At 39.8% G+C, this 14,190-nt stretch overlaps 3 protein-coding genes across 4 annotated transcripts in view; 2 read left to right on the top strand and 1 right to left on the bottom strand.

Moving 5' to 3' along the window:
- Positions 1-12,002, top strand: part of LOC145444355 (uncharacterized) — a 141,358-nt gene extending 129,356 nt beyond the window's left edge. Inside the window, exons 2-9 of one of the 2 annotated variants that reach the window (XM_080322324.1) lie at positions 6,221-6,329; positions 7,122-7,239; positions 8,075-8,188; positions 8,262-8,318; positions 8,645-8,755; positions 9,158-9,286; positions 9,914-9,995; positions 11,787-12,002. In XM_080322324.1, coding sequence (XP_080178450.1) covers positions 7,138-7,239; positions 8,075-8,188; positions 8,262-8,318; positions 8,645-8,755; positions 9,158-9,286; positions 9,914-9,982 — 582 coding nt within the window. In that variant the 5' untranslated portion in view covers positions 6,221-6,329; positions 7,122-7,137 and the 3' untranslated portion in view covers positions 9,983-9,995; positions 11,787-12,002. The remainder of the gene's footprint in view (positions 1-6,220; positions 6,330-7,121; positions 7,240-8,074; positions 8,189-8,261; positions 8,319-8,644; positions 8,756-9,157; positions 9,287-9,913; positions 9,996-11,786) is intronic. The other variant, XM_080322325.1, reaches the window with a different exon arrangement.
- LOC145444178 (uncharacterized) lies at positions 2,349-2,954 on the bottom strand. The gene has a single exon (XM_080322100.1). It carries the CDS (start codon positions 2,852-2,854, stop codon positions 2,414-2,416), a length of 441 nt encoding a protein of 146 aa, XP_080178226.1. The 5' UTR covers positions 2,855-2,954; the 3' UTR covers positions 2,349-2,413.
- On the top strand, positions 4,584-6,215 carry LOC145444347 (very-long-chain enoyl-CoA reductase-like). Its single transcript, XM_080322317.1, has one exon. It carries the CDS (start codon positions 4,737-4,739, stop codon positions 5,652-5,654), a length of 918 nt encoding a protein of 305 aa, XP_080178443.1. The 5' UTR covers positions 4,584-4,736; the 3' UTR covers positions 5,655-6,215.
- Positions 12,003-14,190: the final 2,188 nt, after the last annotated feature.

Below are 14,190 nucleotides of genomic sequence, written 5' to 3'. Positions count from 1 at the left end.
ACTTTTTTTTGTGCTGTGTTTTAGCAACATAATCCTAGTCAATGAGACAAACACTCGGGACGATTCCGTATCCAGTGATAATAATAACAACCGTCAGATTATATTTTCATCTGAGCATGACACACACAATGTACAATGCGATAAGACAAAATGCGATGTAATGAACCGATAAGAGGATGCCGAACGACCAGTTGCGGTCTCTTAAACTGGCATCCACCTCGACCTAGAACTATGACATCTGGCACTAGGTCAATGTCAGTCTCTATTCCGCGGCTCTATCCATTCCTTGTGAGTGCGTTCTTTCATAGGACCTTTTTGTTGCCGTAAGAGAGGCGACGGGGTGGGGGAAGGATCCCATAATAACCTTCGACGCAGAATCGAACCCGTGTAGCAGGCGCTTATCGTCACCACTACGCTAACTCCCCCACTAAAGTTCCAATGCTTGAAAGCAAACCAAAATATCAAGTCCAATGCTAATGCGACTGAAGTTTCGTGAAGCCTATTTTTTCCTTGACTTCTTACTTTTCTCTAGTTCATCGTGAGTACCATGTAAATAATATCAAGAAGACGGAACCGAATGAAGAATAGTGCGGTCATTCAATCAGTAACAGTATATCTTGATATACCATGATAATGTTTTACCATGTCGTTCCACCATAACTGATAAACATGTTTATTGTTTATGCCTGAGGCTGGCTGCCTGCCCAGACCTGAATCTGGCTGTTTCATGCAATGCTGTTCATGAAGTGGGGTAACGGAAATCACCGTGCACATTGCACAGTTGATCGTTTAAGTGGAATTAGTCATTTATTACGTACATATGATGCCGAATGAGCAGGAGTTCAACCTCCTGAGCATATTCATCGGTCCATCGATAATTTCATTGAAGGCTGCACTTTGAATTGACACATTATTCAGTGGCTCCGAGAGTAGACCTACTTTAGTACCGAAAATACTACAAATACATGTTTTAGGAGAAAAGGGTTCACATTTGGTACCAAGCATTGGCTGCAACACTTCTCTTTTCGTGAGAGATATTCGTGCAATGATGAGTGAAATGTATGTCTGAAAAGTAGCATTCCTATCATGTCCGTCTGAAATATATTGCAAATACTGTACGTAGTCGTGTTGAATATTCGGCAGGTTTGATGTGATTGCTTACAAAATAAGATGGGGTTACCATACGTCCTCTTTTTTAAAGTGCCCTTGAAGGACGCCCAAATGTCCTCTTTTTTTGACAATTTTGGAAACATGTATGAGAAAATCGGACCGAAATATTCGAAATCAGCACTCAAGTAACGTTCCAACAGGTATTTCCAGAGTTGAACCAGAATGACGAACCTTTTTATTTTGCTCTAGTTAACCAACGGAAAATCTCATAGAAAGTGGGTGTTTCCAGACTCAAGGCAAGTCTCAAAGATACCTTTTTTTTAGATTTAGTAATTTTTCAAGATTTTACTTCGGTATTGCAGCCCAAGTCACAAAATTTTGAAAAAGTGTCTTCTTTTAGGATTCTCAAAGTAAGGCAACCCTTAAATAAGGTCAATCTGTGTATAAATATGAAGGCGTCTCAATATGAGCGGTTCTGATGCATAAAATGAGGTCAGTTCCTACATTCGGAAAATGGACATTACATGCAAGGTCAGTCGCTACATGCAGAATAAGGACAGTCACAATAATGTCAGAGTCATTAGAATTGAGGTTAGTGTATTTTGGGTGGGGGTTGGAGTGATGGCCATTAGGGTTGGGATTTTGAGAATTGAAGGGTCAGTATCACCAGGGCTGCAGGATTGGTTGGTAGAGCTGTACCTCTGTCAAAACTGGGCAGCTGAGGGTCAAGATATGTTTAATGACAGGTTCAGCCACAATTTTCATTAGATTTGATCACTTGATCACTCTATAATCGATATGAAGTATCTCAAAAAAGCAGTCGAGACAGTAGAATTTACAATGCTAAACGGCAGAAATGTAGACTGACAAGTATCATTTCACTAGACTCTCTTTCAATCTTCACATATTTGTCTACATCACCATGTATAGGTTGGATGTCAGCTTAGTGGTCAAGTTCACTCTGGAATAGAGCTAGGAATTTTTTGTGGTTGCGATTAACAGTCCTGAACTTGCGCACCTCTGAACTTTGACAAGGAAACTTTCGGTCATTGGTCAGCCATTAAGTCCAAGTTCTGCTTGGTACCTTGCTTATCTGTCATTCTCGGGCTAGTGAAATTGATCCGACTATTTTATGAGAGAACATCCTCTTCAAATTTGCACTTTCACTGCAGCTGATATGATCCCCACCAAGCAGGAATTGAAAACATAGTCCGACACAGCTGAAATGACACTATAGGTTATACAAATGAAACATTTATTCGCACTGAATAAGACAATCAGTAGGCTACCATAAATTAAGCCCCTAGGAATCAGATCGACCGTAGCATGTAAGAGACGCATGACACTGCACCTTCGCGGCTTCTCTCGGCCTACGACTTTCTTGCAGGGTGAACTTCCGTGCAACGACTCCCGATGGCTCCTTGTCCCAATCTTCGCCATCGCCGAAATCAAAATCTTGCAAACTGGGTGCTGGTATAGCAGTACATCCTTTAATCTTGCAACCGACCCCGGCATATTTTTCACGGTCATTTTGTTCTAATATACGACCGTCGACACATCCCGCCAAGTGATACTCGAATTCCGGTGCCGGGATAACGTGTCGTGCATTGTACGGACAAACTTTCAAACCGTTGTCGTGGTGATTGCGTCGGCATCGCAATAAATGGCGAACAAACCGCTTCCCTTGAATTATATGGGAGCTGTTGTACGGGCAAGTGACCATCCCACCTTCTGTTGATTCCATTATTACGAACAGACGGTAAAGTCCCGAACGGCACAGGCTTAGATTTGATTAGCAGACACGAAGTTTTCTGGATCTCCACGCAATCACGCATGATAACGGGAGTGACGACACAAACACGTGGGTTCATCGAGTCACCGTGGTACCATAGCAATTTACGTTGTAAATTGTTTACGTTGTAAATTGCTATGGTGGTACCATAATATTTTGTATCATGATCCTGCGGATATTCGTTCCGGTACAGCTAGGTACTGCGTACTGGTAAAATGTGAGCATACAAAAGATGGTGTGCTGAAAAGGCGCAAATTCAGATTTCAGAATATGGCAACAATTTAGACTCGTGGCTCACCTTTAAACACTCGTGTCGAAGGATTTCACTCATGCATCCCGTATTTCACATTCATGGAAAGTGTCACTAGAATCACATATGTTTCGGAACTGGAACTGGGCGCTCAAGTATAAGTGACCATTTCCGCGTTTCCTGAACATCAAGTCTCTGGTGGAAGTGATCTTCTCCCAACTGTATATTGTGACGTCACACATGTTCAAAGGCAGGGTTATCAAATTTTGGTGTCCGAAACAATCAGCAACCTACTTGACTAGAAAATTACTGATTATAAAATTCGTACTAGAAAAGTTGTTGTGTTAACTAAGAAAAGTTCATCTTATTTTATCGATTCGAAAGGATGACCTCATTCCCTATCAACTAGGGTTACCATATTTTGAGATCAGAAAAAGAGGACACTTTTAACAAAATATATTCTAGCTGACGAGAAAGTGGGTAATTTCACAATTACTTGAAATCCAGATAACGCGTAATTTGTGGCATTTTTGTTGTCCATGACTCCATGTGCAATCGCATGGCTCTCAAAGCTTTTCAATATCTTGAAAAGGGAGGACAAATCCTCCTAAATGAGGGCGTATGGTAACCTACTATAACATAATCATAATTCATATGAGATCACTGCGCTCACAACATGATATTATATTCCAAAAGAAACGGAAGAATAACTTGCGAATAGATCTGGATGATGCAGGGTTGTAATGACTCGAGTCATGACTCGACTCGAGTCAGACTCGAGTCACGATTTTCTGATGACTCGACTTGACTCGAGTCATTTTTTCAAAATACGCAAATGACTCGACTCGACTCGAGTCAATCTGTGTATTGACTCGACTTGGACTCGAGTCATTGCGCATGACTCGAACCAAGTCATTGACTCGAGACTCAAACGGCCAAGACCGACATTTCATTGTAATTCCAGAGCCAACACACTATTGGGATTTCGTCTGTTGGTACTGGTACTTGAAAATGGGACCAGAAATTGCCAAGAGTGAAGAAAATTGGTATATTTTAAATGCGAACCATTCGATATCACCAAACAGAGTTATAAAAAGTGGGTTTACCAAGACTTTAACTGGAAACTGAGCAGGGTCGGACTTGACTCGGTGGTGAATTGAAATGACTCGACTTGACTCGAGTCAGAACTATGAAAGTGAGATTGACTTGTGACTCGGAGCCTTTTGACTTGGTTACAACCCTGGGATGATGAGATTAAAAAAAACTGACTGACTGGATTCGGACTCCATGAAATAGGAATCTCAAGACTCTCTAGTGATATCTATGGTCTCAACTGTCTGGTCAAATTATATAGCTCAGTGGGTCAAATACACTATAGATAACTAAGGTAAACCGGTTTACCTTAGTTATCTATAAATACACGGCAGGTGGCGGTAACGAAGATTGCAAGGTAGCAAATTGTAATTTGGCCAATCTTGCAAAAATTGCTGCATTTTGGTTCGTCTGCTTCTTCTTGGCGGTTTGGTTCAGTAAGATATTATCGATTGTCAACTAGAGTAGACAAGTCGAAGACCAAAACTAATTATGGATTTGAACATTGTGAGTCTCAAGACGAAGCGCCAGCTTTGCAAGCTGGAAGGAATTAGCAAGTCCGCCACCATCGCAACCGTGAAAGAACTTTTCGAAAAAAAGAATCCCCGTTACTACCAATCGAGGCAATCGTTCAGGTTGAATCCAAAAGCAAAATCCCTCAAGGATTCTGATATCGTGGCGACTATGAATTTGGATGTAGATAACACCCTGTATTTCAAAGATTTAGGACCACAGATCGCATGGGCAACTGTCTTCTTGTTGGAATATGCTGGACCGCTGGTACTGTACCTTGTGTTTTACTTCCGTTTTCCATTCATATACGGGGATGAGTTTACATTCAAACCAAGCTCTGAATGGGTGGTGCGTGTAGCGGCGCTATGCCACTCGTTTCATTATGTCAAAAGGCTGTTCGAGACCAAATTCATTCACCGATTTTCACACGGAACCATGCCGATTCGAAACCTTTTCAAGAATTCCTCATACTACTGGACGTTTGGAGCTTTGATTTCATATTTTATCAACCATCCGAAATACACCGTGGCGTCTTACGGTGAATCGCAAATAATGCTTGGCTTGGGGATTTTCGTTTTCTGCGAACTTGGCAACTTCTCCATACATTACTACTTCAGAAATCTTCGCCCAGCAGGCACCACAAGGAGGCAAATTCCAAAAGCGAGTACGAATCCATTCACATGGCTCTTTTCGTTTGTGTCTTGTCCCAATTATACTTATGAAGTCGGAATCTGGATCGGATTTGCCATTATGACTCAAACTGCCGTCGCTCTCTTGTTTGCGATATGCGGTTGTCTCCAGATGACTCAATGGGCTCTTGGCAAGCATCGCAACTATCGCAGAGAATTTTCAGATTATCCAAGATCCAGAAAGGCGATAGTCCCATTCTTATTATAGTCTGATAGTTAGTTTTGATGGAAGACGCAAAATCAGGTCTTAGCACGAATAATGTTGATGTGATTGATGTGTAACATTTCAATTTTATATTTGCTAGTCAATGTGCGTTGTATTCATGTGTACGGTTCCGTAGTCTTCATAGAATTGTTTTTGTCAACATTTGTTTTAGAGGTTGACGATAATCGACTCTGCACGGTAGTATTATATCAACCAGTTCAATAAATTTGTGACATTAGCCTACTGATCATAGTGTGGAGTTCAACCCATTATATTGTGATATTTTTCATAATTACTGAACGGCTGCTAGTAGTAATATCTGAGAGCAAATTTACTCGTATTATTTGCGGTCGGTGTTGTCAATAATATTTCAAATGAAACTTAGTCTACGATGTATTTACAGAGGACAACGGACCCGGCAAGTTTTCCCTTGGACCAAAAATTATAAAAAGCGTATTTGTCATGTGACAAATTATTTGTACTCGACAATCCGATCCTATCTACAATGCATTATTGTTTTGTCTTGAATTTTCAATTTGTTAATTAATATGGTCGTTTTCTGTTCTTGCAGGTGTCTGAATTTTACTTCATGATAAGTAACGTATTACGGTTTTTGTGGTGAATATAAGTGGGAGAATTTCCCTGACTACGCCAAGCGTTTGTTTTAAATCAATCGTGGTGAGTATTGTACATGCGTAGAATTCTAAATATGTATAACTCCTTTAATGTTATTGGTGTTGTGTCCAGCCACAAGTGTATTTCTAGATCTGAAAAATTGCCTTCAAAAGTTATGTTCTCCAACTTGAAAAATGTGACTATTCCTATTATGTAATCTCCAATGGGCATTGCCCATTACGGATGTTCAAAAATAAATGATTTTTCAAATTTTACTGACAAGTGACAAGGTAGGCTAGTTGATTAAATTGTTAGGTTGCCTAAAAAACACTGCACATCAAATTTGGTTCAGTTTCAACATGTAGAAGCATAGCTATGAGACGGGAAATTTTTAGTTTTATAAAATACTAATAACAATTTTCAAATTTCACTTGCTACCCGATGAAATTGTTGGGTTGGCATGATGCATAAGAAATTTGGCTCAATTCCTACGCATAGAAGCTAATATTATTGTAGTAGAAAGTTTTAGTATAACAAATAATGAAACCATATCCTATCGTAAATACTCTTTTTTTACATCTCAAAAGCTTTTGAGCAGCCCGAGTGCCCATCTCTACTGTACAGAAAAAAATCTTGAATGATATTGCATCAAATCACCTATACTATGGTCGGTGAAGGCACTGCACTTTTGATTTCTTACTTCTGTATGTAAAATGGCTATGAAAAATTATGGTCAAGCCCATCCCATGCCTCCACCTAAGGTATCTCGCCTGTTTATTGATATCCAAGCTTAGCCTCAAGTAATTTCATCTCCTTGAAATCGATTGATGCCACAAATCTTTACTTTTGTCATAGCACGGTGGTCAATGCAATGGGTGATGGCGATGATGTTGATATTTTAATTCCCGGGCGGGAGGAATTGGCGACGAGACTTCGTGCGACAGAGATCAAGTCAATTTTGTGCAAAGTGGGGGTGCGTATGTAACTCTGTGTTGTGACTTGTGAGAGTATAGGTTACCGTTATATATATATATATATATACCGTATATATATATAGGTTTGAAAGATTAGGTCCTAGTTGTGTAACGTAAATCTGTCACTGCTCTCCATTCCATGACAAACATAACTGGATTTTTCGACTAGTTCAGTCAGTTGTTTTTGTAATTCCTCTGTGCGACCCGTAATTTTCACAAAATGTGGGTTGGATTTTGCCTCTATGTGCTGGTTCTTTCAGAAATAGATGGTCATGAAAGATATTATTGCTAGAAATAGTATAGGCTTCATAATCAGTGTCTCTAATATTTTCATCCGGGGACATGCTGTTTATGTACAAAGCGATACACCAGATGCAGTGTGATGTAATGAACTGATAGGATTTTGAAATGACCGTATGCAATCTACCAATCACGCAACCCCCTCGGTGTACTGATATAATATATTAAGGTCTGACATAACAGTAACCTTTCTAGTGTCTGTGATCTCCTGGTTCCGTCGATGCTTTATCATTCCTTGTCTGCTTTCCTCTTCTGTTCTTTCTCTGAACGTCTGCGAAGAAGTCATAAGAACATTAGTCTAATAAGAGCTTTGCAGTAGAGGAGCTAAGATAAGGCAACCACATCATTGGTGCGTCAACCATCTACAATACCCCTAAAGCCTGTGTAAGCAATATTTTATGCGTTGTTTCCACCTAGTCTTCTTGAAACTCGAAGACGTCAGCACTCGGCTGGGACATCCATGTAATACTGTTTGCACAATGCACATGCGTGCAGTAGGCCTACATGACCTAATCGGTTATCCCATTTCTTTAGATAACTCAAACCGTACTCGGCGTTGCACTTATAATTGGAGGCATCATCATCAGCTATTCATGGCCGTACTGGGGTGTCGATAGACTCGCAGAAGGGATATGGTGTGGAGTTTTCGTACGTAAATAAATACCGGTGGCCTAAATCACAGTACTTAAAATTTCTATACATCTTGTTCGGTTATTTTCAGGTGCTCATGTCAGGACCGTTGTCTATTTCAGCCCGTTTCTTTCTGCACATTAGTCTGGTGAGTCATTTGTTCTGTTAGTCTGCTCTCAAGACTTGGACACGCGTCTCCTCAGTTTATTTTTGCTATTCGACTCCAAGGCTAGCTATTCTACGTACTTTCCCGTTTAGCTCAAGTGCTCTCTTTGCCTGGATTATTGGAAATTTCATGCCGGTGATGTCATATTTGGTGATACGAATGTTGATAGCTCTATACAATGGTTTTTCCAATTCTCCAACTAGTTGCTCACGATTTCATCCTGCCGAGAACACTTCACTTTGTATTATCAGTTGATTCTCAATGTGTGTATGTACTATGTATGTGATATCAAATTGTTGTATTTCAAGGTGATAACGTGCCTTGTAATGAATTCTTTGTGCTGTCTGCTCCTCACTGCTGGGATTGTGATGGCGGGGATTTCATCCATAAAAAATGCTGTGGGGTATGGCAGCATGGAGGTGAGTGAAGTGCTGATGGTACTCGAAAGTGCAAGCAGAAATACGCTTCCAATTTCTACTCTATCCCAAGTAGAAGTACTGGTTTTCAAGATTTTTCAAAACTCATTGAACTAGAAGTAAAAATATCGGGTCTGAAAAATTCTGGTAGAAAGGCCTGGTTGCTACTGAGATTTCACTCATGAAGATGATACGAAACTATTCAAACACTACTTTGTACTTGACGAAATCTGAAATTTAATAAATGAGCAGTATTTGAAAGTCGTCTAAATACCATGTGTGAGAAGTTGAATAAGCAAAACCTTCTTGATTCCTTGGAAAAAGTAGATGTAGACTAACATCTCTGTAACGTCAACTGTTGTTAGCCGACTGCAAGCTAATCATACTCCATCTCCATATTTACAGTTCTGCATTGCATTTACGGCTCTTAACATGATGCTGACGTCTTGCTTTGTCTTGAGCGTTTACCTAACAATTGTCTATGTAAAGATTCTGCGGCAGAAGAAGCGTGGATGGTGCGATTGGCAGAATCAGGTACTGGAAGATTCGCATCTATTTAATTATCCCTTACAAACACCCTTCAAACACTGCATGACTTGTTCTTTCCAGCGACAGAACCCTCCATAATTTCAATACTCTGTACCAGTACTTCTTTGGCTGTCCACTTCTATTGTCAATGGAGATCCCAGCCGTAATGGTTGCCTCAAATTTTACTTTCTCTCCTTAAAATTAACCCTGACCCAACTTTAACCCACATGCTCATTGCTGAAGTGGCACAACTGTGCAACATCCTGATATGTCTATTGTCTACGGACCGTAAAAAATAATTTTGTGGGCTATTTGAAAAGATCCCTGATCCAAATACTGGCCCTAGCCTGAAAGGTTTCAATCCCTCATGATGCGACTGTCCGCTTGTGATTTAGAGTCAGATTAGCGAACACCAATTTTAATTATTCTTGTGACTTGATGGTGAGCTCTGCAGAACACTTCGACCAATCCGTGATGGTGGTATGCGGTACCAAAATTATCACACTCGTGGCACCATTTGTGATACAAATTTCTTGAGAGAGAGAGTCTTTATTTTCATGATGTTGTATTGTTTGCGAAATTTAGTGACAAGCACCAATGCAATGAAACAATTCTACCCACTCATTTCTTTAGAGCGGGCAACATCAATATGGTATGGTGTATGTTCCGTCTGCAATGCATTCATCTGTAAATCCATCCTGAGACTATTACAGCGGTGAGTTGTTTAGAATCAGTCCATGACAAACATCTACTATACACTGTGCTAGTTATTTTATTGGTATATGCTTTGTATTGCACTTGTGAACTAGAGCTGTATATCACCCGAATCTAGCCCATCACTTCGCGAATGTACCCAGGGCTCTTACTGTTGATACTATTATCCTTTCTGTTCATTTTCAACTTGATCATTATGATATTATTGTGTTTGTGATATAATAATGAAAACATCTGTTCTGGTAATGTATTGCTCAGCTACTACCCATAACCTGTCATGTCTGATAGCAAGCCAAGTTATATCTTGGTGAATGTGTTTTAATAAAATGATGTTTCCTTCAATAGAAGTCCTGATGGCAGTAATTATCACGTAACCATTAATCTGATGAGCACCGTAGTATTTAAAGCAAGTTCTGTAGTCTTTATTACATGAAACGGATTCTTTCTTGCACATCATGCCTACAGAATCATACACCTTTGTTTAACTTGTACCAATGCAAATATTAGGGAAGTTGTTTAGCTGACTCATTCAAAGGTATTCGTGCTTGGCAGAGACTTGTTGTTGGAGCATTTCGTATCAAAATTAACAATCTCCCAGCTCATTATTACATCGCAAGTATTAACTATGTTCATAAAGAGCAATATTCACACATTCTTTCAAAACTATCCACCCTTCCCGAACAGTTTTATGATGGTCAGATTAGAATATAATTAACATTGTCCAGGGTTGTAACCAAGTCTCAAGGTTCCTAGTCACAAGTCAATCTCACTTTTATCGTTTTGACTCGAGTCATTTTCAATTCATCACTGAGTCAAGTACGAGTCCAGTCCATGACACGGAGTAGAGTGTCGAATCCGAGTCATAGTGTTTGACTCAAGTTGGAGTCCAAGTCATTTTGTTGACTTTTCAGTTCCGAGTTAATGTCATGTGAAACCCACTTTTTACAACTCTGCTCAGTGATATCGATTGCTTCGTGTTCATAATATATTAATTTTCCTCACTTTTAAAGTTTCTGGTAGCATTTTCAAGTACCAGTACTGATAGATGAAATAATAATAGTTTGATAACTTTACTATTCTTCAAAATTACAATGAAATGCCTGTCTTGGTAAACCCAGTCTCGAGTCATATGACTTGGTCCGAGTCATGCGCAATGACTCGAGTCAAGTCATTTTTCATTTTTAAGAAAATGAGTCAAGTCGAGTCACCAAAAAATTGCGACACGAGTCATTACAACCCTGATATTATCTTCCTTCATATCCGTGTTGCACAACTATGCCATCTTCAAAAGGTAGCTCTACCAGGGTTGGTGAGTCAGAGCTGCAATAAGTAGGTTCTTTGTTATAGTTCTGACAAAACTGTTACAAGTATGGAAAAAGCAGTCTGGTCTTAATCGTTATATTGTGTGAGATATGCTCTATTTCTTCAAATTCTCTGAAGATCATATCACTCTGTTACTTTGCGGTATTTGGACCATTAAGTTGTCTGGTTCCGGATGACACTAAGATTGTCATGATCAATTGATCATATCGCCAGCACTAGTCTATACCGATAAATCATCTCTTTGTACCGCAAGTTTGCATGCCTGTTGTCTCTCATCAGCTGATGAAATATATACATCTCTCACTCTCTCTCTCTCTCTCTCTCTCTCTCTCTCTCTCTCTCTCTCAAGGCTAAAGTTCACGGCAGCAATATCAATGTAATCGTCAATAACCATAATCAATTATTGATTACATTCAGGAATAAGGTCTGGTTGCATATGTATCTTTGATCCTCATTTTGAATTTTCCAGAGAACGACCTTGCTTTTGGACAGAGTCGGTATTTGAAGATGCTCAATTTCATCAGTTCAGCCCGGAACGTCATCGAGACGGACACCGTCAAGATCCCTTCAACTTTTTGTGCATTTTTCTGTGCCATACCATACTATTCATAAGAATTGTTTAATATTTTATGTGATTTACTTGAATTTCTTATATATTGCTTATACACCTGTAAAATCGTGTTGACTTTTCGTCATATGCTGGTCGGTTATTCTCTTTGATTCAGTTATGTTCGGTTCGGTTTATCATCATTTTTTATCAGTTCAATACACCACAAAATTGCGATACAATATAAAGATAGAAGGGTGCCGAAACGACTTGGATTAGTCTTTGGAATCAGACACCCATCTTGGCCTAGGCCAGTGGTTCCCAAACGGTGGGAGTTTCCCCTTGGGGGAGTTTTGACATTTTTAGGGGGAATCGGGCTTCAGGTTTGAATCGGAAGTAACACTGGGTTAACAAGGTTTTTAAATTTTTATGGTAGAACAGTGAACTATGTAACTAGTTCTTCACAATTGTATGTTTCGTTGGTGGATTTTAAGCCTTCCGTAGTTATCAAACCCCGTGATTAGGTTAAGCTCGCGAGATGATATCGTTGGGCCCGTGACTGCCTCTCGAGCAAATTGCTACTAATCAGGAAAAGTCAAGGCGAATTCAGCGCAAGGCCGCTGGTGAAAATGTTTACCTTTTTCAGCCAACATATTAGCTAACGTGAAAAACCTACCAAATTCATCGATTCAACTCAAGGACATAGCAAGCGGACTTGGTGATTTATTTTTCGTCAGAGGCTACCCGACTGGTAAAAAACAGGTCAAATTTAGCTGTACTTTACCAAAGTGTAGTGCGGTCCGCATTCGACGTAGTTCAGACATATCTGACTATGTTTGGCCATTGCTCAGTCAACAAATTGGTGTGCGTTAAAATCACCTTTTTTAGTCACAGGCAACTTTTTCATAGGGGGGGAATTTTAGTTCAAATATCGTCCAAGGGGTCCACAAGACGAAAAAGGTTGAGAACCACTGGCCTAGGCGATGTAAAGAGGAGGCATGGACTTGTACAGTTAATGAAAAGTAAAAGAAGATAGTAAACAAAAGGCAAGATTTGGACTCGCAATTCCACGTCGACGTTAGCGACATGATGCTGGAAAACGTGATAAGATATATGATATTTATACATAAATGATTTTGGCAAAATCAATTATGGAGATTTCCCACTGACAGCGATATGAGTATAGCGCCATGCTCAGCTCATAGCGGAATCGATCGGTCTGATATATCCGTTATGGCGACACCATGACCACCCTTTTATACTCGATCGATACAGCTAGCTTATTGGATCATCCGCAGGAGTCCCCAAGGATCGCATCGGTGCGGCATTATTTTTTTATATTATTGCAAATCTACTCAATAAAATTATCTCTCTCTCGTGACCACCCACTCAGCAGCAGCGAGCCAGTGACTGTAATTTTAAATTGCTATTTAGTTGCCTGACCTCCGCCAGATATAGAAAGAGGATAGAAAAACCAGAAAATGCTTAACCTTGAACTAGATTACTATAGAGTTATACGAACTGATGGAGCAATCTAACTGGGGATTTAGACATGTATATCAAAAGTTTGATGACGCGAATGTATCTTGTATACCTTGAGCAGAATACATCAATCTGTCTCAGCATGCAATATTGAATATTCATTCTATTTGGGAATGTTCAATTAGTACCAGAGACCAGAGTGGTTCGATAAGTCACTGAATGAGTGTTTGACTGTTAAGCACTTGCTTGTATTGGGAGCGGCACTGCGAACCTATTAAATTGTTTCTTCAAATCAATTAAAATCAAAATATTGTTTTTGGGTTTGTTTGACAATATGTTCCTTACTTCCATAGGGAATAGGTTAATGGTGAAGTGACCGATAATGCAGAACTTGTTTGTAATGAGAGTATTCGCAGATCATCAAGTCAGTCACGACCTGATAGAAGCGTACAGGCCTGTGGGTAAAAGTTGAAAATAAATATATTGTACGGCATAGTACTGTAAAAAACATCAATAGACTATTGCAGTTGAGTTAAATACAAAACGAATAACCTTGATTTACTTGCAAGCTGGTGAGGTCGAAAGTTTTTCAACTACAATGGTCATTTACAGCAGGCTGATCTTCTTTATTAACATTCCGTATCTGCCAACTTGTAGCGCCAGCCCGCTTGTATAGGCTTCTTATGACACCGCTTACGGTTACACAGATCACATGGCGAGGAGAAGCCTAGATGAACTTCAACGCTTTAGGGATTCTGAAGTCGAAACCACAACCCATTGGTGTTGTAGCTGTGGATCGTATGACTACGTTATCTCGCCACATTATAAGTAAATGGACTAATCA

The sequence above is a fragment of the Botryllus schlosseri genome, chromosome 8 (genome assembly GCF_051294905.1).
Source record: "Botryllus schlosseri isolate E-star chromosome 8, Bs_hap1, whole genome shotgun sequence".
Taxonomy (NCBI): Eukaryota; Metazoa; Chordata; class Ascidiacea; order Stolidobranchia; family Styelidae; genus Botryllus; species Botryllus schlosseri.
This window is presented reverse-complemented; position numbering and strand designations above follow the sequence as displayed.